This window comes from Corythoichthys intestinalis, chromosome 4, assembly GCF_030265065.1.
Source record: "Corythoichthys intestinalis isolate RoL2023-P3 chromosome 4, ASM3026506v1, whole genome shotgun sequence".
Lineage (NCBI taxonomy): Eukaryota > Metazoa > Chordata > Actinopteri > Syngnathiformes > Syngnathidae > Corythoichthys > Corythoichthys intestinalis.
Window position 1 is genome coordinate 51163647 of NC_080398.1, and position 27787 is coordinate 51191433.

At 39.4% G+C, this 27787-nt stretch overlaps 1 protein-coding gene across 20 annotated transcripts in view; it reads right to left on the reverse strand.

Annotated features, from left to right (window-relative positions):
- plecb (plectin b) overlaps nucleotides 1–27787 on the reverse strand; it is a 172609-nt gene that overhangs the window by 62854 nt on the left and 81968 nt on the right. For 7 of the 20 annotated variants that reach the window (XM_057834642.1, XM_057834641.1, XM_057834638.1 and 4 more), the window contains exon 1: nucleotides 11082–15222. The exons of 9 other annotated variants lie outside the window; for them this stretch is intronic. In XM_057834642.1, the coding sequence (XP_057690625.1) occupies nucleotides 11082–14289 (3208 nt within the window). In that variant the 5' untranslated portion in view covers nucleotides 14290–15222. Of the gene's footprint in view, nucleotides 1–1758; nucleotides 1964–11081; nucleotides 15224–27787 lie in introns of those variants that run through there. 4 more of the 20 variants (XM_057834657.1, XM_057834656.1, XM_057834634.1 and 1 more) reach the window with 3 other exon arrangements.

The window sequence follows — 27787 nt, forward strand, 5'->3', positions numbered from 1 at the left end:
CTGGGAGCTGATTAAGGTAACAAAAGCCTCTGCAACATCAGGCAGTTCCCAATTTCTTAACAGTGATGTTTAATTATTTGGAGCTAGATGTGAAAGCAGGCTTTCATGAGCTGGTCAGTGTCCACTGTGTGGGGAAATCCCTTTTCAAGTTGGCACATGAACATACAAAGTGTAACCAAGCTGCACATACAGAGCTGTACACAAGATCCAACGGATACAATATCATCCGTATCACTTATCCTCACAAGCGTTACGGGGTTGGTGGAGCCTAATTCAAGGTGACTATTGGGAGGAGGTGAGGTACATGCTGAACTTGTTGCCAGCCAATACCAGGGCACAAATAGACAAAGAACCATTCACTCACATACACTTCTATGGGTAATCTGGAGTGGTCAATAAACCTACATGCTCGTTTTTGGGATGTGTGTGTGTGTGTGTGTGTGTGGGGGGGGGTTAACTGGAGAACCTGGAAGACACCCATGCAGGCATGAGGAGTCCATGCAAACTCTACACAGAAAGTTCCAAGCCCAGTCGAGCTCAGAACTGTGAGACATAGTGCTTACCAGTCACCCATTGATTGATCGATAACCAGAACAAATCAACAATGGCACTCCAGATATTTCATGTTGAGTATCTTAGACTAAATGCAATTCTGAAGAAACAAAAATAAAAACTACAAAGAACGTTTACCATTTTAAATATTAAAATTCTCGGTTTAATTATATTGGAGTAATTTCCAGTAACTGCAACTTGCATCTCTCTTATGTTTCTTTTTGTGTTTTCTTAATCGTCTTATTATAATGATAGTTATTAAGTGCCCTACCACAATCAAGGTTGGGAGTGATGGTCCTTGGGGGCTTCAAGTATTTCTTGGAACAGAATGAGAAGGTAGAAGTGATGAGGGCACAAGCCTGGGTGGTGGTGACAGGTGGGGGTCTTCATGGTTGGGGGAGGGAGACAAAGAACAGAGTGATAGTATGGGTGTGGTATTTTTTTCCAAAATAATTCCTGCTGTTTCTCCACCCATCAAATAAATGTTACATAAACAGCTGTCTCCAGAAATTTGTGACTCACGTAACACAGGCCAAAACCCCCTCTTTCAGTTGTGAGCTGTGTTCATCTAAATTCACATTTAGCCGTCATAAGGGAAAGAAGATTTACTGAACCATTTTCATCTATTGCAGCCATTGGAATTTGTTTTACACAACCACATTCACAATATTATATTTAAAACACAGCCATGTGAATGGCTTCTTCTACTTTACTCAATAGGCAACAAAAATTTGCAAGTCCTTATCTTCTCCATAATTGTATGAAATGAAATGTAAAATGATTTGATATATAATTTAGACCCTTTAAAAGCAGCGCAAGCATGAGTTTGCTGGCAACAAACAGTTCCTAAAAGTAGAAAGGGGTGCTGGCTTGGCTAGTGGGCGGCTGCTTTGGCCCAGTGCCCTCCACTGACACAACATCAAATGAAATAAAGGAGAAGAGCGGCCAACCTTAATTCAATCCTGTGGTGGACAAGTTTAGTGTGTGCTGCTTAGCTGCCAGCTGCTGTTAATGCAATGTGGCCATGCACATACTGTACGTACTCTGTCTCTGTTGTGTTGGTGTTAATATGTGAGGGAGTACTAGGATAAGAAGACATCAACGTTGTGTTTGTCAAAAGAATTCCGACAACTCAGCAAACAGACAGGACACACAAGACTGGACACATACAGTAGACACCACAGCAACACCAATTTGATGACCTACCAGGTATGATCTTCATCTAGGGGATGATACAGAGGAGAACAGGAAGACGAGGACGGAAAACACAGGAACGGGACTGAAGGGGGATAAACGTGACAGGAGAGACTGCTGTTTGTTGTCTCTGAACTGCCTTGTATCTCCCTAGTGTTGAATTTTGACAGGCTGCGCCTGCTGCTTGGATTTGTCAGCCTGGTCGTCTGTGGTCAGGGGAGGAGGGACGACCCCCAGCCTGGGGAAAAGGGCAGGGGCGAGGGGCTAAGAGGGCTGGATGTTCAGGCAGAAAGGGTTGGGGCTAACTGGGGGCTATAAATATCTACCATAGCCAGATGATCACATAGTGTCACAGTTAGAATCTGATGGAAGCTCTCTGGCGGGACATTTAGCAAATTTGTCCCTGGAGACACAAGCACAATCAGGGCCTCTAGACCACACTCCATCACATACTAGCAATTATGGAAACAAAAAAATAATATTATTAAAACTCAACTAAAAAAACATTTGAACATTGGATAGGTTCATTTATTTAGAGTTTGTCTTACGTTACAATATGTATTGTCTTAAACAGTTCCAGTATCAATATTTTGGGTCAATTTAGTGTTTTGAGGTATGAATTCTTGAGTTGTCTCATTCCATGTTTGACAAATGTGACCAGTTTCAATTTTAAAGTCTCTCACCCATGGTTTACGCCAAAAAATAGCTCAGCATCCTTGGCGCTTCTAGCGTTAATCCCATATTTCTTCTGGGATTACTCCATTGCACAAACAATCTTTAAATATAGGTTGCTTTCTTATGTGCATGAGACATGATGACTTACAGAGATGTCAGCACATACCATTTCTCTGCAATATTAGAAGCAATTCCACCCTGTGTCTTGGGAATAGACTTGAAATGTAGTTACTTTGCAGGATGTTCATTGTGAAGTTTTTGGACAGAGCACGCAGGAGTGCCACAAGGGACAGTGGGAAATCTATTCCATGAAGCTCCCTATTTATCTTCAGAGAGGCCCCGTCCATGCACATAGCATTCATGTTAAAACACATAGCAGTATTGTATTTTGAGCATGTGTCCATATGGGAATATTATATGTCTCCATTGACACCTTTTGTCTAAGTGTACAGAGATCACTCAGGATAATTGGTTCTAACATAAAAATGACCGTATTCAACCTCTGTGAAAAAAAAAAAAAGTCTTTATAAAAGACTTGATAGTCATGAATAGAGTCAGTCATTTTTTTTTTAACTGAACCCACAATTATTTCCATATGTTATTGATCTGTTGCCTGGGCTTGTCAGATATTGAATTAAGCATTCTTTTGCTGGTAAAATAAGTGTTGTCGTCAATCAGGAAGCAGAAAAGTAGTGTTTTCTCACTCTCTCTCTCGAAGCAAAACGGTGCAATAACATCAATCTAGTGCAGTGCTTCTCAATTATTTTCTGTTACGCCCCCCCAAGGAAGACGTAAATGTTTCGCGCCCCCCCCCCCAACTCTCTGCCGCCACTGTAAATAGTATCATTCGTCTATATTACTATTATAAGTACGCCTCAGCCTAACATTGTGTCCTTTTTTTTCTATTAAAGAAAAAAAGTAACATAGATCAACTTATAATAAAGTATAACTTTTTTAACATTGTGTTGCTTGTAACAGAAAAGACTTAATGCGCATCAATTTGCCTGAAGTTTAAAAAAAAAAAAAAAAAAAAAAAAAGTCACATCCAAACTGTAAAAATACACTCAAGGTACATTTTTGACCATTTGATACTGAAAAATAAAATGTAATAAAATCAGTAAATAATAACAAATTCAAATTGATTAGAAACATTTACTCTTCAGGACAACATGCCAAAAAATTTGACCGAAAAAAAACAAAACTGAATAGAAGGGGGGAAAAAGGTCTCTGGACAGAAGGAAAGTTTTTATTTTCGCTGATTCACCACAGTGCTCACTGGTTTACTGATATAACACTGACAAAGCGGGACGATTGTGACAATTGGCAATATTCGGCACATTTTCGCTGAAAAACGTGGCGTCTTAACTGATTTGGCTTCTCCGCTATAATCATTTTTAGACTCAGTAAACAGTGGTCTTTCCTCATTTCCCACTATATTAAAAGTCAAAGGCAAACGGCCCGAAAAAAGCGCATTCTCGGCGGCCGAGGGAGAACCGTAGGTGAGGGCGGTGGTCGTGACGATCCCAAGCCGAAAACGGCACTTCTCGGCCGGACACGTGAGAAAGACAGTGGGTCGCTGCGTGAGTCCAGCTCTGCATGAGTCTCTTCCGTGTGCTCTTGCTTACTTCAAAAATACTGCACGCACTTTGAAAATGAGAGCGCCACTGCCACCCACGGAGTGGATGTGCAAGTACACTTTATTCTAGTACGGCAAAAAAAAAAAAAAAAAAAGCATGTTCCCCGAGGTCACTCGCGCCCCCCCTGGCATCGCTCTGCGCCCCCCTGGGGGGGCGCGCCCCACCATTTGAGAAGTACTGATCTAGTGCAAGTATAATGTGCAAACAATAGGCGTAGCCTAACTCATGAAGCCAGTGGTGTGCTGTCATCCCACACAAATTTTGAGTCCATTTGTCACATGACCAGGGAGTTTTTGCGCTAAAATGATGTTTATACTTGTTATTATTTTTATTTAACAACGGTGTGTAACAAACTGCTGTATGGCGTCAGCATTTTAACCATTTTCAACTTTACGGCGTGCACCAACCCGAAACAGTAATAACCCACCCAGAAACATGAATAAACTCGACCGACTACACTGACTACCGTAATTTCCCGAATATAACGCACACTTTTTCCCCCCAAAATCAACTTGTAAAACCATGGTGCGCATTATAAACGGGTACAGGGATGGAGACAAAAATATAATTTTATATATATATATATATATATATATATATATATATATATATATATATATATATATATATATATATATATATGTATATATATATAATTATATATATGTATATATATACATATATATAAATAAAGACCGATTTTTCTAATTGACATGGCCATGTTGTGTTGAAGAAACATATGCGGCGATCCATTGCCGACCATTACGGTACGTGACGTCACCATTTTGTTTTGGTCGTGGCGAGCTAGGGAAGGAGTCGGAGGCGGAGTATCAAACAACGGAGCTAATCCGCGTTGCTTTATTGACATCTAGGCTGCAACAAAATACGGTAGCAATGTCTGTCTCATATGCAACCCGCGGAATATAACTATCTTTCCGACTGTTCAAAATGCCTCCCCCCGGGAACTATACAACGTGCCAACATAAGTTCCGCCGGTGAATTCTGTTATAACTCGTTACACGGTAATACTTCACTATGATTGGTCGAATGATTTCGTCTGTGTTAAATTCTGCTTTTTTCACTCTTCATAAAGCACATAATTTAGTTTCTTGAACTCATTTGAGTCAACGTTTATTGCAGCTCCGCAACTCGGACCGTAATAAATGTAACACAACACAGACTTTCTGTGTCCGTCAACTATATCTGTCCCTCGGGAAACTCAAACCCAAATAACAATAGTTCCTCTTGTTAGTCTACAGCAATGCGCGGTTTCGGGTTTCCGACTTCTAGCCTCACTTTTATTTTACCGTATCTATCCATGGAAGAAACATTTATTCATCATGATGAAACGAGCAAGTTATACAGCAGCCTTTAAAAGAAAAGCCCCATCTGTTTTGTTTTCTCCTGGATTCTGGTAAATTGAAGAAGTTGTCAAATATTATTACGTACATATTGTCAGTTTACGGTAATGTTTTGAACTACCAATGTGCTATGCTTGTGCTGTGTTTCACCAGTCAGTAAAATGACATTTCTGTATCTGTACACAAGCTCTGTTTTCTTGTATTCAATCTATTCATTGGTGCTAAAATTAGGGTGGGCGTTATAAACGGGTACAATATTTTCCCCTAGATTTTACAAGTAAATTTGGGGTGTGCACTATACACGGGTCCGCCTTATATTCGGGAAATTACGGTACTTACACATAGACCTACTGTATTTTAATGTTTTCGGAAAACAAAAACACACCAAAAAAAAAACCATTTTTTTCCTGAGAGCTCCAGGGGGACCCGGGCCCATGGGAGCGCTCCGTGGCTGGGCAAAGCTTTCGTGTCTTCCCTTCCCGCCCTCTGGAAGTCTACCCCGGCTCGGTTGTCGTGGCAACAATTTAGAAGTCAAAGAGATGACTAAGGCAATTACAGCTAATGATTTTCAAGCTAAACCGTCGTAATGACTATATTACTTTCTCCGTAGTCACGTGGATGAATTATCAAGTTACGTTCATACCAAAGGTTCCATTCTCGTTAACTTTTTTTAAACTTACTTGTCTGCCTATGTGAGCATTGATCTGCACACCCCACAGTAAACCTTGTTTTTGGTCTCATTGTAGCAGAGCCAATTACAGCGGTCTCGCCACTGGGGCTGAAACTTTCTCTCCCTTCTCTTTTCATATAGGATTTCGCTTTCCTTCAACTCCTCTGGTGACTTTCTCTTTCTTGAGTGGTCTTTTTTCCCCTACGGTGCTTGGCCTGGTGCTGGGGGTTTCAGAAACACGCCGTCTTGTAGTATAACATTAGGTGGCTACTGAGATACTGACAATCAATCAGCAGCAGTAATCAGGTTGTTCCGGTCACGTGGGAGCGAGCAAGTGAACGCCCCACGCATTATTAATCGACGCATCATTTGATGGGAGCATTCTGGTGGCCCTGACGGTTTTATAAGTACACACGGGCCATTTATGTTGTCGACCCCTGCAGTGACATGCAAAAATTTGCACGCAGGTATGTCAAAACATTTGCAAGTCAATGCAACATCATAATCAAAATAATGATTTTAGACTATCTCCAGTCTATCTTTAGATTCAAACAGTGATGGTCACATAGACAGACACAAATATACGTCAGTTTTAAAAGTACAAATCCCTGCATTGTGTTTTAATTATTTTTTTTTCAGGTTTTTTTTTTCCCTTTTTTGGAGTTTGGTTTTGTAAAAGAACCTTCTGAATGCTATGTTGTTCAATGTAAGCATTACACAAAAATGCAATGGGGAACAGTTCATTTTTGACAACAAGGAGGACCTCAGTGGAATGTCCGTTCAGTTGTCACTTGTGCAATGCGTGGGCAGAGTTGAAAAACTTTTTCAAAGCATGTGGAATGTGGACCATTGTGCACCACTCTTCATTCAATGGATATTGCCTCCACAGATACAAACAGCATTTTGCACACTCTCACCCTTCTGATAATAACATCACTAGTGGATAACACAAAAGTACCGTAATTTCTGGACTATAAGGCGCACCTGACTATAAGCCGCCACCTAGGCCTGTCGCGATAACAAATTTTAGTGTGCGATAATTATTCTCATAAATCATTGCGATATGCGATATTATTGCACCCCCCCAATTTTTTTTTAACCAATTTACAATAACAGTGCGAATACAGTATATATTAATAGATCAAGTACACCCATTTAAACACGATAAATATTTACTCTTAAATTCAAATATAGTTTTTAAGAAATCACAACTAAAAACAATAGACCCTGCCTCTTAAGTAAAAAACAACAATATTGATACCGCACAGAAACTCAGAATAAATAAAATGTGTTTAAAAAAAAAAAATTGCACTTAATAACTTAAGCATTTAGGAAAATGAAAACTTTTCCCGTCATAGCTTCTGCAATGGTGTTCCATAGGGATGCAACGATACAGTTAAGTCATGGTTCGGTACGAATTATGATACGGGGGACATGATTTTCGATCCGATTCAATACATTTAATGCTCTGTAAAAAAAAAATAATAATAATAACAATTGTATTTTTTGCTTCTTTTTTTTTTTTTTTCTGCTAACGAGCAAAAATTAAATTGCCATCATATAAACATGAATTTTAGTGGATAATATTTACGTGCTTACTTCTTACTGATATGAGAAAAAAATTGTATAAAAGTGCTGAGAACAATCTTTACTCTTTGTAAAGTGAGGCAGGGCACACCGTTGATTGCTACAGCTCTCTTAGCAGCTAGGTTTACTACATGAGCAAGACATCCTATTTATGGTCTGAATCCATCTGTGTCACGTACTGAATTAACAATATTTGCAACATTATCTATAGTCACTGGTATGGATTGATTTGGCCTTCTTAACCTCATGTGACAAATGACAGTTTAGAATTCATCGATGTAGTATATGGACTACATGTCCCATAATCACTCTGGGCTCACGTAGCCAATGGCATGGGACGTAGCACATCTAGTTTGCCTTTTCATGATATCTAGTGTGTGCGCGCAACCGCGCATTAAAAAAGTTAGCAAGTGCCGCTGAATTCACGTCTGCTCATTACTACACAACACCAGCATATGACGGCTTTCATAAACAGGACGAGTTTGAAGCACAGCTCTCTTAATTTCATTCAGCTGTTCTTTGTCAAAGTGAGGTTATTCGTTGCAGCCAAGTCGGTAACAATGTTTTGGCAGACTTCGTTGTAAATATCCAGCGTTGTGCCGAAAAATAGCCGCCCCGCGTGAAATGTCACTCCTGACGGGAGCACCCACACGTCAACAACACCGGCGCGCCATAGACGTTGAACAATAGGATGTAATGGGAACGAGTGGCTCCGGCGCAAGTTTTTGCCGGACCTGGAACGAAGTTGGTAACGAACTTTTAACAGCACGTCTGCCGCACGCGCGCACGCACGTGCACGTGAGGCGATAAATCGCAGCGGAAAAATTACCGCCTTCATTTTTATATATCGCGCAATAAATGGAATTATTGCATATTGCGACAGGCTTACCACCACCCACCAAATTTGACATGAAAAAGGCATTTGTTCATAGATAAGCCACACTGGACTATAAGCCGCAGCTGTGCTCAATGTAGAACTGGATCTTTACACCAAAAGATATGAACCGGTAACACTTTATTTGACAGCGCCATCATAAGTTTGTCATATAACCAAATGAACCACTGGCTCTAAAGCTTTATTAATTCAAGAAGCATCATTTTACCATCACTGGCCACTTGGGGGAGATAGTCAACCTCTGCCGTCACCTGCTGTCAACATTGTTGTCATCCAACATGCCTCCTAGCATGCAATGCAGCTCTGCATATGTAAATATCAAAATTCATGTTCTGTGCTAATTATTTCTTCAGTTACTGTTCCAGTTGTTTCATTAATTGCTAGTTAGCTACTTTATTTGACAGTGGCGCTATAAGACTCTCATAAAACCATCACTGTTATGACATGACACTGTCATGAGCATTAATGAATGCTTATGACAGATATCAAATTATCTCACTTTGAAAGGATGTAAAAGATCCAGGATTGACATAAATGGAGTTGGTGATATAATTTGCCCGATGACACTTAATGACATCTGTCATAAGCATTCATTAATGCTCATGTTAGTGTCATGTCCTAATTATGGTGGTCTTATGGCAGTCTTATGACGGCGCAGTCAAATGAAGGCCTGTTAACCCAAATAAATCAATGAATAAGCCGCACTGGACTATAAGCCACAGGATTCAAATTGAGAGAAAAAAGTAGTGGCTAATAGTCCGAAAATTAGGGTAATCGTTGATTTAAAAAAAAAGAAAAGAAAAGAAAAGTAGAAACACATAATGTAGGAAGAAAGTACACATGCATCTAGTAGTATATTCTCCTGAGGCTGGTAGGTGTGTAACAATCCACCAACAAATATTCCCACAGCTAAAAATGGCTTCATTGTCATCATGTATACAACCTCATCTAAGGTCAAATCTGAAGGACTCAGATACCACCTGTCTAAACTTGCTGGCATTCGATGTCTAACAAAACAGTGGTTGAAAATGGACAGTAGATGTCAGCAGTGGAACACCAAACTCTGATAGTATTGATAGAGTTATTTGCTAAGCAATTTCAGCATAACTAACCACTTCACGCATAAAATCATAATTAATTACTAAACCACAAAAGATGAAGCAGTCTTTGAAAAGTGTTATTTTAAAGGGAGTTGTTCAGTCTAAGTAGGATTGTATCCATTGATATTATGTTGGGAGTTGTTACATTGTGACTACAGATTGAATCATATCTGCTAATTAGATCCAGCTCTCGTGTCATGTGTTGAACCAAACAAATACAACTGGAGAGCTATGAGCAAGCTGTTCCCTCACTCTGTGCCTATTACTCACACCCACATCAGGCAACGCCCATGCAAAGCACTTTTTACACCCTTAGAGGGCTCTAAACTGTCACGTGAGCAGGACAAGTACATATATTTCACTTTTCATTTCCAATTAATCTGTCACAAGAACTGAATTAAGTGCCAATACTCAACTCCCCTCCCTAGTTGTCAAGCATAAAACCAGATAGTTAACCTTTTTGAGGAATTCAAAAAAGGAGGCAACCTTACAGCGTTCTTATCACATTGCATGCATACCTCCAAAATCCTACAAATGCCATTGCATAATGGAATGTCATCAAAACTTTCATACAAATCAAGCTGAGAGGAGAACCAAGAGACAACAACAGTGCAAATTAGTGCCACAATCCTATCTTAACAGTGACTAAGTATTATTGCCAGTGAAAGGATCGAAAGGCTTTTAAACACACCACACCTCTTTCTCGTCATTTTGGCTATGAAGCAAAAGATTCTCTGCAGGGACCAGGCGAGGCTGAATCTCAGCAAACAGCCCCACCTTACTGGACTGACCTCAGGTCTGTACAATCCGATTTGCCAAACATGCAAAGAGTGGGCCCAGAGGGGAGTATGAATTTCAATTTAAATATTTGCATATCAGTTCATCATCCGGCAAAACCAGAATACCTCACCTAAAATTTAACTTTAGATTTTTGTTATCTTAATCAATTGCCTGTGGTCTACATGAACACTCATATTCTGCATTCTTTGGATGCATCATGTTTTACTTTTTATAGAAACAACATGTTTAGTATTTATTATGTACAGATGAAAATCACTCCTGAGTGATAAGTGACAGTGACAAGAAAACACTCCTGGTATGTTCAGCCTTGCAGAAAATGTGTCAATTATAGCACTGAGACAATTAAATTCCATGCATATGTAAAAAGATAACTCATACTGTCTATTCATGATAAGCTAATTGACCTTAGATGAATGAGGTTTGCTTCTGTTTATAACATCTTTTAATCCATTTTAAAACCCAACAAAAAATGAATTAGAGATGTAATTCATTTTGTCTGTATTCTGAGAAAAACCAGTGATGTGCACGGTTGTTTTAAATCCACTTCAAATCAAATGTGCAAGGCGCAATGGAGAACGATACAGGAAGTAGAGTAATTGCTACACAAACCTTCAATGAAGTTGGGGAATGTCTTATCCTCCGGCTCCTCTAGTGAGTGGTCCCAGTCTACTTCAGGGGAGGCTCCTTGCACCCTGACACCCGGCGTCGCTGACAAAAGTGCTCTTTCTATGGCAATCTCTTCCAAAACATCCAAGTCCAACTCTTCTTCTTCTGTTTCAGGCTGCACAGGTTGTGGACTTGACTGCTCCCCAGTTGCCTGAGGACTAACAAGCTGCTTCACCTCAACTATCTCTTCAACCACAACAATTTTCCTCTTCATGTTGGCCTCGTCTGTTTCAGGGCTTGCGGACAAAACGCTGTCCCCCACGTGAGGTTTGGCACTTGCGAGAGTTGCAGTGGCAGAGGGTGTGTCCTCCTCCAAGTCCCACTTCGTTTCTTCCTCCTGCTTCAAGGCCTCTGACACAGAGAGCTTATTTGCTGTGCCGCTCTCTGCTGCCGGAGTGGCTGAATGTTGTGCAACTATGGGAGGCTCTTTTTGCTTGACAAGGGGGTTGGCCTGTGCCTGAGCTACAGCTGCCTCTGCTTTTACCACTGGCTCTGCTGACGCTAATTCTCTGGCTTTGGGTGCTTCCCTAACAGCAGAGGATGTTTTTGCTTTTGGAACCTCCTGCTTGATTTTTTCTGTAAAGAGTAGAACTGGCTCCACCTCCCCTTTGTCTGATGGGGCCTGAGAGAGCACAGCTGCTGCCTGTCTGGTTTCCTCACTGCACATTCTTTCAAGAGTCATTTTTGGAGAAACATTACGATTTTGCAGTTCAGAGGTCACAACCGAGCTGTCTTTAACTGTGCCCGGAGGAAGAGGTGTCATTTCAGTGGATGGCAGTGCTTCTGCTTCCAGTTTTATGTCTGCAGTGGAAGACTCTGAAGTCTCTACATGTTTTTTAACATTTGTGCATTTCAATGATTTTAAATGTTTTTTGTTAAGCTGGGCAAATTCTTGTACTGGCTCTGTCACTGTTTCCAATTTCGTGGCAGTCATTTCCCCATATTTCACTGAGTCCACATGAGGCAGAACACATTTAGTTTGTGCAACTTCTTGATGAGCCACTGGGGGCACCGCAGTGTTCTGACCAAATGGCAAGGGTGACTCTTCAGAAATCGCCATTGTTTGTTTAGAAGTTTTCTCTTCTGTTGTCACAGAGGCATCGATTGCGTGTTCTCTATCATTACTTAATTTTGGTCTAGCCTTATTTGCCTGTGCAGAAAAAAGTTCCTTGGTCATTGTGCTTGTTTCAAGGACATTGACTTTTTCATGGGCCATGTCTTTTATATTGGTGTCTTCTATTTTTGTCTGAGGTGTCCCCTCGGTACTCTTGACTTTCTCAGATTGAGATTTCTTTTTTTTCCGTTTGGATTTAGAGCTTCCTTCAATCACTTGTTTGTTCACAATAGCCAGTTCAGAGGGCACAGCATTTGGACTAATTCCAGCAGAAATGCCTTTTTCCACTGTTAAAGACACTTGTACAGGAGTTTTACAACTTTCTTCCGGTGCTAATGTTTCATCTTTCTTGACATCAGGACTTGCATTTACATTCTTCTTTTTGGTTTTGGCTTTGTCTTTTTCTGTTTTGGCCTTCTCAGTACCACCCATTACTGATGCGACAGTGGTTGTCATAACTTTGGTGACTGAAGACTCCAGTGCAATGTTGCCACATATTTCTTCATTTTTAGATTTTCCTGGTAGAGTCACTGGGCTCATAGAGACAATGAGATCCTGAGATCCCTTAATTGTAGGAATTTCTTCTGCATCCGCAGACATCACTGGTTGAGATTTGGCTTCCTCTTTAGTGATGGCTCTTTTTGATGCTGTTTTTGCCTTTTCATTAACAATTTTTGGTTCTGCTTTTTTCTTCATAATTCCACCTATAACCTGCTCTCCCACAACGTCTGTATTGGCTGGTTTCATAACAGGAATTTCAGTGGTGGTTAGGAGTTTAGTCGCTTCCCAAGAACCAGTTTTATGATTTACATTATGAGCTGCTGTTTCAGTCGTTGCAAGTTCTGCATCAGCATCGACAATATTTTCATTGGAATCATTGTTGGGGGATTTGGTAATGACATGGGTGTCTGTAATAATAGTCACCTTCACCTTTTCCTTGAGATCAGCATTGGAAGCTTTGGTTTGGACATGAGTGGCTGTGACAGTGTCTGGCAAAAGATCGTGAGTTACCTTGGTAGATGCCTGACTGGTAAAGGCCTTGGGTTTTATCTTATTAGTGGCTGGTACATTTGCTTTAACCAGTGCCACTGCCTCATTGTTAGGTTCCTTCTTGATCTCGGTTACTGGAGGTGCTGAACTAGTTGAACTGCTGGTATCAGTAATCAATTTACAATCATCTGCATCCGCAGTTTTCAACTTGTCTGGGCTTCCTTTAAGACTATCTTCCCCATGTTTATTTCCTTGAGGTGTAGCATCTGTAGCCTCTGCAATAGGAGCTGCCAAAAAGGGCTTTGAAACATCATTTTTCCAAGATGCTTTTGAAGCAGAGAGAAAACTGCTTTTTTCCTCCTTTTCAACATCAGATATTTCTCTCTCCTGAGATGATCCTTTATCATTGTGAACATCAAGCTGCTGATATGAGCTGCCCAGTGACATTGATTCACTTTTAATGCTTTTCCCTTTTGTAAACAACGAATGGGACTGGTCATCCATTTGTTTAGGCCGAGCATGTTCTGCAGAGAGTGGACGGCCCCTGAATCTGGGATTTCTGTCAGAGTAGCTCTCTTTTTCTCTGGGACCTATCTCCCGGTGGCGGTAGCTCTGACGTTCTGCCACTGCTTCTTGGCTTTCAGCTTCTCCCCTACGCCCTGGTTTAGGCACGTAAGATGTAGGACCTTCAACAGACTGGACCATTCCTGCTCGTTTGGCCATGGCCAGAGTGGTAACTGGTTTCTTAAACCTTTGCAAGGAGGCTGGGACAATCTCAAGGGGCAGGCGGAGGTAGTCACGCAGGTAAACAATACCCTCATTGGTGAGGTACCAGTAAAAATGTCTCCAGGCAAACGTTTCCTTCACGAAGCCTCTTGACTTAAGTGATCCCATAGCACGGATTACTTGTAGGTTGCACACCCCTTGTACTTCAGGGTGCTGGGTCTGAGGTCTCTTGTCCTTTTTGGCCACCATGACGCCATCTCGAAAGAGAACCTCATAGATTGCCCTCAAGTCCCGCAGGGGCATAAGCATTCCTGCAACCATTTTCTTTATATCTACAAAATCTAATAGTAGAAATAATGACTCAACAGGCCACACGTCTCACTGTGTGGAAGTAGCTCCACCGGCAAAGCACGTGCTTCAAATCAATTAGATGTCAATGAGAGAGAAAAGTCAGTGTAATGTGTCCCCTTACTTTATCACACTTGAGTTCTCGTTGATCCTTCAGGTTTTGTGAAGAAAAGAATAATCCATTCAAATGTATTCGAACAAATTTCAAAGTCTGTCCCCTCACAGCATAAAGTGTTGCTCCCTTCTGCTGGGATGGCAATGACAGAATGGAAGAGAGAGAGTGCTGCGAGTGTGAGAGAAAAAGAGTGAAGCACACTTAGCTGGGCTCCTCCTACCTTCTCTCATAATTCCTTATGGAAAAAAAAAACTTGCATGGAACAAAGTTCTCAGTAAATATACCAGTAGTAACCAGGAAGCAGAGAAAAGTGTCTGCAATAAACGGATTAACAGTCAGAAAAAGAAAAGTCAAATGAATGGAGCAATACACCAATAAAGTGTGACCGAGCACATGCTCTGTGCCTCTGACTTCCACAGCAACGCCCACTCACACACCAAAGTACACATCTCCTGTAATGTCTACACATTTCCACGCACACATACATGCTCAGGACCACGCATGCCCACACACACGCAACTATAACTAACACCTAGATGGCTAGCTGACACACGCCCTTCAGTGTGTCATACACACCAGCTCAGTGAATGGGTTTTCTAAACTCAGATACACTACAGGAAAGTGAGACTACCAGCTGGCATACATCCATCCTAGCCTGGAGCCACTCGCTATTCATTCATATAGGTTATCAAGAGCAAGGTATCTAGTTTTACACATTTCCAGATCCAATATAATTCAACATTGAAGGTGTAACTTTCACAGTCTTAGAATGAGTCAAACAAAGACAACGAATTTGGACACACATTATACAACACGTTAAATGACAAAATGTGTGAACTGTTTATATTACTATTATGTAATTTCTCATGAGGATAAGGATAGAAATTATGAATCTAATATTCATCTGATGTATATTTTAAATAGGAACTTCAGGCCACTTTCACAGTTTATAAAAACAACATGGCGCTGCATCTGGCTAACATTATTAGAAAGTCATACTTCAAATTAGCTGATAACTCTTGTATAACTATAAAAAGAACTTTGCATTACAGTCTACCTTTTCAGCCCTTAGAGACAGGATATCAGATTTCTATCCCTAGATCATTTATCCCTTCTGTGCATCTGTCTCCTTTCAGTCTCTCTGTGTCACGAAGAGTGACCTCTCATGGACAGAGTCATTTAAAAGCGGAGATGAACTGTCGATCGTGTACTACAGACAAGATTCAGGCAAAAGAACAAACTATGAGTAGACGGCTGTGTGAATCACAGTTGCGCAATTTTAGTGGGCAGCTATGAAAAGATCCATTACTCCCAGCTGCTTGAAACCACACACACACTGTTACAAATCCAGAAACGAGTGGAAAACTTTTTTTTCCTTTCTTTATTTATTATATTTACTAAGGTAGCAGCCAAATGAGCTAGTTGTGTTCGGCACAGATCATTTTTAAATGCAGTAGTAGAGTTAGAATATATAAAGTATAAGACAACTGGACAGCCACACTGTCATTAAGCCTGGAGTTGCTCGAATAAAGCTTGACACTCAGTGTTTGTACTGTAAATAGTCAAATCATTTATCTTTTTTTTTGCCATACTGCATGTGCCAGAGTATAGTTAGAAATGATCTACTGTGTGTACAGTGGAGAAAAGTAGAAGAGAATAGAGTTGATCATTCTTAAACAAGGCCCTTTTGTTCAATAATGGCAGTGCACAAAGCCAGTTCATCGAGGCATGGTTGGGTGAGCTGAGTGTGAAAGTACTTGACTGGCTTTCACAAAGCCCTGACCTTAATACTATCAATCAACTTTGGGATGACCTGGAACAGATATGGCAAGCAGAATATGCCCTATCACAGATCCAACATCATTCATCCCTTACCTCAGAAATGTTATTATGAATTAATGATATTCCACTGTTAAACTCTAAAAGAGGTATGGAAGCTCAAACTCCACATTTTCCGGTATTTTAGGTGTACTGGTCAAGTGCCCCAAATTTTGTCAATTTTCCGTATATGTTACAATGACAATAGTCGTCACCTCATCTGTGATGTTATGTTGGTACAGAAATTGAAATGATTAGGGTTGATGAAAACATAACGTCAATGAACCTGATATTTTAAAATGTATTCACCATATTGCAACCCATTGCATAGTCTGCAGGTAAGATGGCCCGAGCAGGCATGAGTACGACCTTTGGCAAACATATTGTATTTCAAAACCTCCTTCCTGATTGTGGCTTAATGAGCTTTCCGAAGGATGGGAGGCGACAAACAAAGGGAATCTTTTTTTAATTACTTTGGGCAGTGTGTGTATCTCTCAATGGTATTAGCTTAACCCTTGTCTGGTGTTCCTGTCTGTTTTTCCATTACTGAAAACAAGTCCCACAGATGCAAACGCCATACAACTGTTAGGAAAAAAGCAATGTTGAAAAAGTTGGTTGGCAAGTATGGGTGTTTGATCATCTAGAGCAGGGGTTCCCAACCTATTCAACTAAGGCACACTGTGGGTGCAGGATTTCATTCTTACCAAACAAGATGACAACACTTTTTCCCCAATCTGGTGTTTTACAAGTGCAATCAGTTGATTGCAGTCAGGTGTGGCTTGTTTTAGCAGAAGCCTCATTGGTTCAACTGTCTCTGCTGGATCGGCTGGAACAAAAACCAGGACCCACAGTGTGCCTTGAGGACTGGGTTGAAAACCCCTGATCTAGAGTAATGCAAAAATGCTGCATGTAACAAAGGTTATCTGAACTGATATGCACTTGCAAAAATTTTTTTTGCAAATAATCATATTTAACATGCTTACTGTTGAATACAATGCATGCCCAAAGTAATTTCATGTTAGGGCATTAATAAGCACTCCAAGATGAATATTGGAGTTTCAGGACTGTGGGATCCTTCAGACATTTAGAAATAATATGTATGCAATTATTTACAAGTATGGTCAACCCACACAATAGGGTTAAAGCACAGCCTGGCATTGTTGTTTTCGTCTGCACTCTAGGCTTGCTTGTTTTGAAACACATGGTAAGAATTGTTTTCTTAGCAAGAGAGACTATCTAATTGTTTTAGCTTTTACAGGTCTGTACTGAGTGATCATCACCAGTGTTGTTAATCTTACTTTAAAAAAGCAATTACGGTTACAAATTACTTCTCCCAAAATGTAATTGAGTTAACTCAGTTACCTGAATGTAAGAGTAATTAGTTACTTGTCAAAGTAACTGGTGTTACCTTTCATGTTTTTTTTTAAATTAAAAAAAAAAAAAAAAAAAAAAACAGAAATAAACAAAAAAAAAAAAAAAAACAGTAACCTTTGCTATGTTTGGAAGTCATTTAATGTTGTGAATCAACCGTTAAAGTTGTTAGAATTGCTCCTGTCATTGCATTAGTTCCCTTCCGTCTATTTTTGACATGTGAAATTTTTAAAACTGTTTCATCATTTAAAGATGGATTCAAGTCAAGACTTTGTCAATTTAGTATTTTAGATAAAAAGTTACTTAGGTTCGCTAGGAAGCTTCTCTCCAACAAAGCCTTCCTGAGAAGTCTACTGCTTTAAAATGGTGGCTGTTTACCGGCAAATCTATAATTTCGCATCTAGTTCTCGATACATGTGCTAACGCCGCCGTGTCTGTCATTTCGCATCTAGTTCTATGCACAAGTGATATTTACCGTAGCATCATGTGGCCGTAGTTTGTAGGTCAGGTATTATTGGTGCCACCTAGCATCGCGTTTGCAACGGCATCACAACTCCCTTCCCTCCTCCCGCTTTTCTCTCTCATCTCCGTGAGTCCGTGTCTCTGACATCTCTCGCGTGATTTAACCACTGTAGTAAAGCATAGTAACGCACGCCTTTACATCCTCAGTAACGGTAACGGTGTTGCTAAGATGAGAAAAGCAATTAATTAAATTACTCACCACTGAAAAAAATAACACCATTAATAACGCCGTTATACTCTTACGCAGTTATTAACAACCCTGATCATCACACATTAAATAATTAGCGTTAGCATGGCATTTGCCTTCATGTGTGCATTAGCAAAAAACTTTAGCGTGGCAAGCGTCTTCTTACACTCTCGAACAACCTTTTTTTTTTCAACCTACAGTTCGTGGCATCCAGGTAATAATTAATTAAAATAATGTACCGTTTTCCTGCTAAGTGTGTATTATCATCACTAAGTTGGCGTTGTCCTTGTAGACCAGCTGGATAGGTGATCTTGAGGACCAGACTTGGGCACCCCTGGGGTAGGTGCTACAATATGTGCTCGTCTGTCAAAGTTCATTGGTTGGAAACCTTTTTGAGTATGCATCGTCTAAAAATAGATGAAATGTGTCTTTTTTTTCCTCAACGAAAACTAGACAAAGATGAACACATTTTGAAATGACTAAAATATGTCTAAATATCATATATAGGATAAATCAAATCTAATAAGTATTTTCATCCAAAAGACTAAGACAGAAATTAAAAGCACTGCCAAAAACAACACAGCAACCTGGTTAAGGGTGCACAACTACTACAATGTTTTAGATATTAACAAGTCTTCAAATAGACCCGTCATGACAAAATAATGTTAGCTGGAGACTGGCCCAAAGTGAAGGCCTAACACTCTATTTGTGCAACACATGTAGCCTCCTTTTTGATATCAGCTCCAAGTAAGATCAAAAAAGGTCAACAAAACCCTTTCAAGTCCATTAGAATAAGAAATGGTCAATTTGGACCTTAATAGACAATTCCTACATACTAAAGATTGAATATCAATGGATGTCTTCCGATCCATTAAACTTTCAGACAATCCACATACAAAATACTAAAACATGTAGTTTATGAGTAAATTTACTTGTTCTGAAACCAAATTGAAATATAATTTATATAATGCACTGTATGAGAGCTAATATCGCAGGTTTTTTTTTGTTGTACATTTGTTTCATTAATTACTATTCGTGGAATGTGTGTTCCACTAAATGCACACAACCTGTTACCATAACCTTTTTTTTTTAGCACGGTAGAAGAAGAAAGCAGCATATCATATGATAAGCAAGACTTCACATCAAACAGTTTTCCAAAAGAATGGAAACCAAAAATGTCCTTTCTTCTATTTTTCATATTTTTATGAATCATAGTGAATGTCTAACTCTGAATTACTCATGCAACCCTGTTATGCATACGATCAGAATTGGGAATTTGTATTTAAATTTTTAAATTAGTTTTTAATATACACTGCAAAAAACTCCTGCCGAGAAAAAATAGAAATATATCTATGATAATAATAACAGTATCATATGTCTGTAAAATTAAAAAAAAAAAAAAAAAAGGTACAATAAGATTAAATAACTCAAAAATAAAAATCTTTGGTAATTTTTAGACAGTTTTTGCTTGTTTCATTGTTTTTCAGATTGTTGTACTTGTTTAAAAGAAAGTTTTACACATTTTTGAAGTGAATTTTTATTTATTTTTTTTTTCAGTTTTCATGCTCATGAGTTTGTCCTCTTAGTCAAAAGTAACATCTAGATCAGACATGTCCAAAGTCCGGCCCGGGGACCAAATGTGGCCCGTGGTCAAATTTCATCCGGCCCCCAGCCTTTGTCATAAAATCAATAACGTCTAGCACGCACACAGACTTAAGAAATTGGTCAGCAGTACTGCTACCAGCATATGAAGTAACTTACACACTAAATGCTGCTCCTCATTTACCCACTAAAAGGCAGCAGCACTCTAAGCAACATTACCTCACATGACCCTTTACTTCCAATTTTCTAAAATGGCGACAATTAACAAAAAAAAAAAAAAAAAAGTTGACTGCGACGGCCGATGCTTCAAGGATAGGTGAAAATTTCTTCACTAAAATATGCAACTGTGTCTGCCTCATTTGCAAAAATACAGTCGCTGTTTTTAAAGAGTTCAATGTGAGCCGATATTACCAAACAAGACACGCTAACATGTACGACAAGATTACAGGGTAGATACGCAGCGAGAAATTGAAGCAACTTGAAGCTAGTTTAATTTCACAGCAGCAGTATTTCGCGAGAGCCCGAGAGTCAAAAAAGAACCCCACAAAGGCTAATTGCGAGATTGTTGAAATTATTCATTTAAAAAAAATGAAGCAAATGTGACACACAGAATGGCTTGCTAAAATTTACTTAAATATATTGTTCTACCTAAAGGACGTCAGCCAAGGTCGGCCCCGTACATTTTTACCACACCAAATCTGGCCCCCTTTGCAAAACGTTTGGACACCCCTGATCTAGATAAACCGCTAACCATCTTCTACTACTGTGAAAAACTAACATTATCATGGATTTAGAAACCAGTTACTGTGATTATACCACATATTGTAAACACCAAATAAATCAAGTCATAAAAAAAGTTACTGTTGGCAAATTGAGCTAAACATGCCTTTGATAGTTTATCAACTATTATTAATGATATGTACTGTAACAGAACATCAGAAAAGTGAAGGTTCATTTTCAAGTATTTTTAATGTCTTCCAATTCTGGAATGACCCGGTCGTGCTTATGCTGTAGTGACCAAAGAGCATAATGCAATGATTTCTTTTTTTTTTTTCCTTCGGATGATATACCTATTTTTATTGGACCAGCTTGTCACCTGACAAGTTAAACTTAGGAGGTTGACCCTTCGGCAAGGGACAGCTGTGGCCTCTGACAGAGCTATGGCATTATAAAGCCCCAGCACCTCAACTCGGGAACCTTCTAAACCTAGGATGATGAATGAACAGGCTCATATATATTACGGTAGGGCTGTCCCAAACATTTATTTTTCTCCCGATTACTCAGCCGACTTTTTTTACGATTAGTTGACTAATCTAATAAATTATTTATTTTATTTTTATTTTTTTCTCGCTAATTTAGCAACAAATTTTTGTTGACGCTTATTAATTCACAAAAATATTTTGGAACACTTAAATTCCTTATAAACGTACAAACAATAAACATATATAACAATAATAAATCACAAAGAATAAGGGTCAAATGCTGCTGGCATTAACTAGTGCAAAAGAATTTAATATAAACGGAAACATGGCACCTTTCCAAGAGGAGTCAAAACAATTCTTACTATCTCTTTTTGTGGTATGTCTATACTGTTTTAAACATCAAAATGAAGGAAGGTGATCGTGTCTACATGGTCAAGTGTCAAGCTTGCCCTTTTAAAAAAATTTTTTTTTCTTCTTTTTTTTTTTTTTTTTTAATGGTAACAATGCTCAGATGGATTTGAAGTTGCCACTGCCAGGTATGATCTGGCCAGGAGAGCCAGGTTTGCAAAAACTGTGCAACTTTTGTTTGTTTTAACCTGAAAATAGACAGATTAAGCAGAGGACATACTGAAAATATCACCACAATGATTTTGAATGAAAGGCACACATAGACATAGTAACAAAAATTAAATATTGGTATTAATATTATAGTTTACTACTATATGTATTAGAGATGTCCCGATCCGATATTTGGATCGGATCGGACGCCGATATGGGCAAAAAAATGCGCATCGGATCGGCCGACACGGAAAAATTCCGATCCTGACTTCCGATCCAGTTTTTTGAAGTCCGGTCCGGGTTTTACAACGCACGGACTTACATAATCCATTCCAGTTTTTGCTTCGGTTTCTCTAAAATCCGGTCCGTATTTTACGGCACACCTTCAACAGACTACATTACCGTCTCCCAATTTACCGAGAGACTTTATCGGTAAAAATGTCAGCTGTGTGGGATCATTTCACCTTAAAGGACGACAAAGACGAAGAGGCAGAGTGCAACATATGCCACAATAAAGTCAAGCGTGGTGGTAAAGCTGTAAGATGTTTTAATACAACCAACCTAATAGTGACGGGAAAAGTCGTTCACCTGAGGAAACGAATCAATTCCGGTTCGTTCAGTAAAAAGATTCGTTCAAACAAATCGTTCAACGAATCGTTCGCCCTCCTCATCCCCACCACCCACAACCGCCCAAATGAATCGTTCGGTCAGTGAACGGGAAGTGACGTTGCCAAACGAATCACCAAAAGACCGCTTAGCATATATAACTGAACAGGAAGGCTTGGTCCCTCCCTCTCTTGCACAGTACACAGGCTTTTCATTGGCCGCTCTCTTCGTAGATTCAGAAGTGAGTGACAGACTGTGTTTTTCTGTTTTGTTTTTTTTTCACTGCCTAGTCTTTGCGGGCGCCCGGGTCTCCCCAGCCGCTGCAGCAATGAGAATTTCCGTGTCTATCATATTTCTATGGGATCAAAGCCATGGCTTGTGCTTGCTTCACTTTGATATAGGAAATGGTTAAACATTTCCCCTTTTTTTTAAGCACAAACTTTTTCAATTACGCTAAATTGCGTGTACGCTCCCTTCCGTATTCGTACCTTAAACGCGTGTTTACGTGAGCTGGCTGCTCGTGAAAGCCACTTGATATTCCACCAAATCATTTTGGCTGAAGAACAAATAAATGTGGAATTTAAATAAACTGTCTTCGGCTATTTTTTTCGGTTGAGTGAGATTTATTGCACACAAATAAGAAAATATAAAAAATATTAATAAATAATCCATTTATAATGTACATTAATAATATATTAAATCAGCGTTATAAATACAATTTATTATTATTATTATTATTTGGCCTCTCTGACACGAAAATAAATAAATAAAACAACACTCGAAAAAATATTACCTAAAAATCGTGTTGAAATGTCATTTTTGCACTGGTATTAATATATAAATAATCCCATCAACTCCACGCAGTCATCCCCTCCCGATCTCATATCGCCAAATGCTGACGAAAAAAGAATTGTTTGCTCTTTACAATGTAACCATTCCACTCTCATTGGTATGTTAAGAAAATGGAGACATACATGTATATACTGTATACACATCCTACGTCCCCGCGTTTAATTTTTGGACGCTTTAGTCGCACAGGATGGACTGATGGACTCAACGTTAATTAATTTGCGCCCCAACCCGACAAGCTGTGACACGGGGGGGAAAAAAAAAAAAACTCTCGGAAAAATATGTCATGAAACTACCATTTCATAGCAAATCAGTATTATGGTGATCATACTAAATAGTTATTTTCCATGGGCACAGATTAGATAAATTTCGCTGCCATGAAGTCCAGCTAGTCTATTGACAGCTTTCTCGCCCGCCCCCGCGACGTCTCCATAGCTCAGCCTTATCGCCTTGTAGCCACTGGCGAAAGTTTTAACGTACTGTAAAGTGGATACAATGTCGTCATATGCAGTGTTGTTAATCTTACTGAAAAAAAGTAATTAATTATAGTTACAAATTACTTCTCCCAAAAAGTAATTGCGTTAGTAACTCAATTAGCTGAATGTAAGAGTAATTAGTTACTTGGCAAAGTAATTGGTGATAATTACTTTTTTTTTTTCCCTCAAAAAAACATTGGCCACACTATGTGAAGTTTTTTGTGAAGGTTTTTGGTACAATTGGCCCGAGCCCAATTCTTTACCCTAATTTACCCTTTACCCCGAATCAACTGTTAAAAGTTGTTAAAATTGCTCCCATTACTGCATTTGTTCCCTTCTCTCTACTTTCGACATATGAAAGTTTTAAAACTGTTTCATCATTTAAAGATCGATTCAAGTCAAGATTTTGCCGATTTAGAAGTATTTTAGATAAAAAGTTACTTAGGTTCGCTAGGAAGGTTCTCTACAACAGAGCCGTCCTAAAAAGTCTACTGCTTTAAGATGGCGGCTGTCTACTAACGCATTTAGTGCCATGCAGTGTTGTTAATTTTACTTTAAAAAAGTAATTAATTACAGTTACAAATTACTTCTCCCAAAAAGTAATTGCGTTAGTAACTCAGTTACCTGAATGTAAGAGTAATTAGTTACTTGGCAAAGTAACTAGTGATATTTTTTTTTTCTCCGGAAAAAAAAAAAAAAAAAAAAACAGGTCACACAATGTGAAGCTTAAAGGGTTTGGGGGACAATTGGCCCAAGCCCAATTCTTTACCCTCCACTTAACTAGACACAAGGGTATTTGCGATAACTAGCTAGTAACCTTTGCTATGTGTGGAAGTCATTTAAAGTTGTGAATTAATCGTTAAAGTTGTTAAAATTTCTCCCGTTATTGCATTAGTTCCCTTCTGTCTACTTTAAACATGTGTAAGTTTTAAAACTGTTTCATCATTTAAAGATAGATTTAAGTTAAGATTTTGCCGATTTAGGAGCATTTTAGATTAAAAAAAATTACTTAGGTTCGCTAGGAAGGATCTCTACATCAGGGCCTTCCTGAGAGGTCTACTGCTTTAAGATGGTGGCTGTTTACAAACGCATGTAGTCCTTAAAACATGTTGGCAATGCAGCAGTGTCTGTCATCTGCATCTAGTTCTATAATATGATATCTACCGTGTCATGTGGGCGTAGTTTGTCGGCTATGGCTGCATTCAGGTATTATTGGAGCCATGTAGCATCGCGGTTGCAACGGCGTCTTCCCCACTCCTGCTCTGCTCTCGTCCCCGTGAGTCAGTTTCTCTCAGACTTTTTTTTTATTCAACCAACTTAGTAACGCATAGTAACGCACGCCTTTCCCGCCTCAGTAACGGTAACGGCGTTGCCAAGATGAGAAAAGTAATTAATTAGATTACTCATTACTGAAAAAAATAACGCCGTTAGTAACGCCGTTATATTGTAACGCCGTTATTAACAACACTGATCATATGTAGTCTCGAGTCTGTTGAGAAAAGCACAGTAAACTTTGCTCACTGTGTTTATGTGGTGATTTTTGTGCATTTGAGTTGCATATGATAGGCTCAACATGAAAGAATATGTGATAAAGCCCTTTCCTTTCAGTCCTTAGCTCGTTCACTGCCGCAGCGCTGCTGCGTGACTGCCGGTGTAGGCACACTATAAATTAGCGTAGCAGTCAAGCAGAACGAATCATCTAAGCATTCTCGGTAGGACGGAGAGACAGTGAACGGGAAGTGACATAACTCAGTCTTGCCCCCTGCCTGCACGCTGGCTGCTTATTGGCCACACGTGGAAGTGAGTGACAGACGCCCTGATTCTGTTTCCACTCCCTCCCCTGCCCGCGATGAGGCTGGCGTCTGATTGGTCGTGTGCTATGTCAGTAGACGCTGCCGCTTGCTCAATGCCCTCCCACGCAGATAACAAGGCAAGCCCCAACTTCATAGAACGAATCAGTGCAGAAGGTGATTAGTTCGGTCTCGTTCACCCAAACAATTCGTTCAAAAAGAACGAATCGTTCACGACCGATACAACACTACAACCTAATCAAGCATTTAGCGAAATACCACCACAAACAATATAAGGCGTATGTTGAGAAAACCAAAGACAAAAAGAAAGGTCCTACGCAACTAACACTGGCAGAAACTTTTGCTATGCGTGACAAACTGGCACCCGACAGTCCCAAAGACCATGGAATAACAAGAGTCATTGACGAAGAATTCATTCTGGATGACGAGCCATTATCTCTCGTGAGTAAAGACGCACCATCCAACACTTAGAACCACGGTACAACATGCCCAGCCGTCATTACATCCTTGAGTGATTCGGCCGTGGAAGATTCGAGAACGATTCACAAACATCCAAATTCCGATTATTGAAATATATCAAGTATAGCGGAACTAATACACAGCGTGGTCTTTGGGACGCAATGAGAAACGGACCGCATTGTGTCCCGAGAGTAAACATCATTCTTGTCATAGACGCGGGTATTAGGGTAATGCCAATGCTCAACTCACGGCTTTAGCTCAACTCATGCTGCTGGATAAAAAATACAAGAATACCTGACTGCTGCTGACAGACGCTACAAACTACGTCAACATCGTTTTACTGTAGATAATAGATATCATATGTATATAGAACTAGATGCAAGAAGACAGACTCGACAGCGTTAGCAACATTGAAGTATGGAAAACTAAACGGCCGCCATCTTAAAGCAGGAGACTTCCCTAGTAGGCTGTTGTGAACCTTCCAAGCGAACCTAATTAATTTTTTATCTAAAATACTCCTAAATCGGCAAAATCTTGACTTGAATCTATCTCCAAAACAGTTTTAAAACTTTTACATGTTGAAAGTAGACAGAAGGGAAATTATGGAATAAGGGGAGCAATTTTTACAACTTTAACAGTTGATTCGCAAAATTAAATGAATTGAATGTAGTTTAAAGCTGCTGATACAGAATTGGGACTTGAGAATTTTATTTACCTTTTTAAAATGTTAAGTTGATACTGGAATAGTCGTTTATTTAAACCTGAGAGGCTTTTTATACAATTATTGTAACTAATGCACGAAACATTAAAAGCATCTAATAGCTTGGTGGGGGCGGGGGTTGTGGGATTTTCCACTGAGGTTGTTTGTGTGTTTTGCTTTTTTAAGACAGTTTACAATAATATTTGCATGTTTTACTGACTGACTATGCCATTTCTGTTTCTTATTTATAATGTTTTGTGTTTGTCATTGAATAAACAGTTCAATTTCTTGTTACCAACCGTTGTGTGTTATTCAAACTCACCTAATTCAGCTGGCTAGTCGTTATCAAGAGTACTAAAACTCTTTTCAACATGAGTCTGACAACTAAGTAAGGAGGCTAAATAACTTTAAACTTTAACACATGCTCAGATAGGCCGGTATCGGTATCGGCCAGTATCGGTATCGGATCGGAAGTGCAAAACAATATCGGTATTGGATCGGAAGTGCAAAAACCTGGATTGGGACATCCCTAATATGTATATACATAATAATACTTTATTATATAAAGTAAAATTAGTCCAGTAATGGACTATAATAAGCAAGCCAATGTTTCCTTATATATTTTTATTATAGAATATTAATATTTGAAGAAAAAAAAAAAAATTCCCAAGCAGGAGCTTCCATCATCCTAACAAATGGAATCTGCATGCTGTGCACAGAGATGGTGAGACCTGCAGCTTTCGGAAGCAGCAGCAGATTGATAAATAAATGTCACGTCACTCATATGTCACTGGAGTATGTGAAAAAAACAATGATGCACATAAATACGACGCACGTAAAGGCAACTTCAATTAAAAAAAAATCATTAGTTAGTTATATGGACTTACAATCCGCCAGCTTGTTGTTTCTTACGGTGGCCCAGAGGTGTCAGGCGAAATGCAAAGTCCAAACACTTTGCAAATAGAAAAAAAAAGCACAAACCACAATTGCAAACACTTTGCAAAAGAAAAAAGCACAAACGCAAACTGCCACAACATGATCCCCAATTCCTAAAGCGCGATTGCAAATTGGCAAAAGCACGAACCCCAATTGCCACAACATGACAGCAAATGGCTCGCAGCACGAATGCAAGAGGATGACCTGGAAGTTAAAAAAAGAAAAAGGACAAAAATTTGTATATTGCTATATGTGCTTC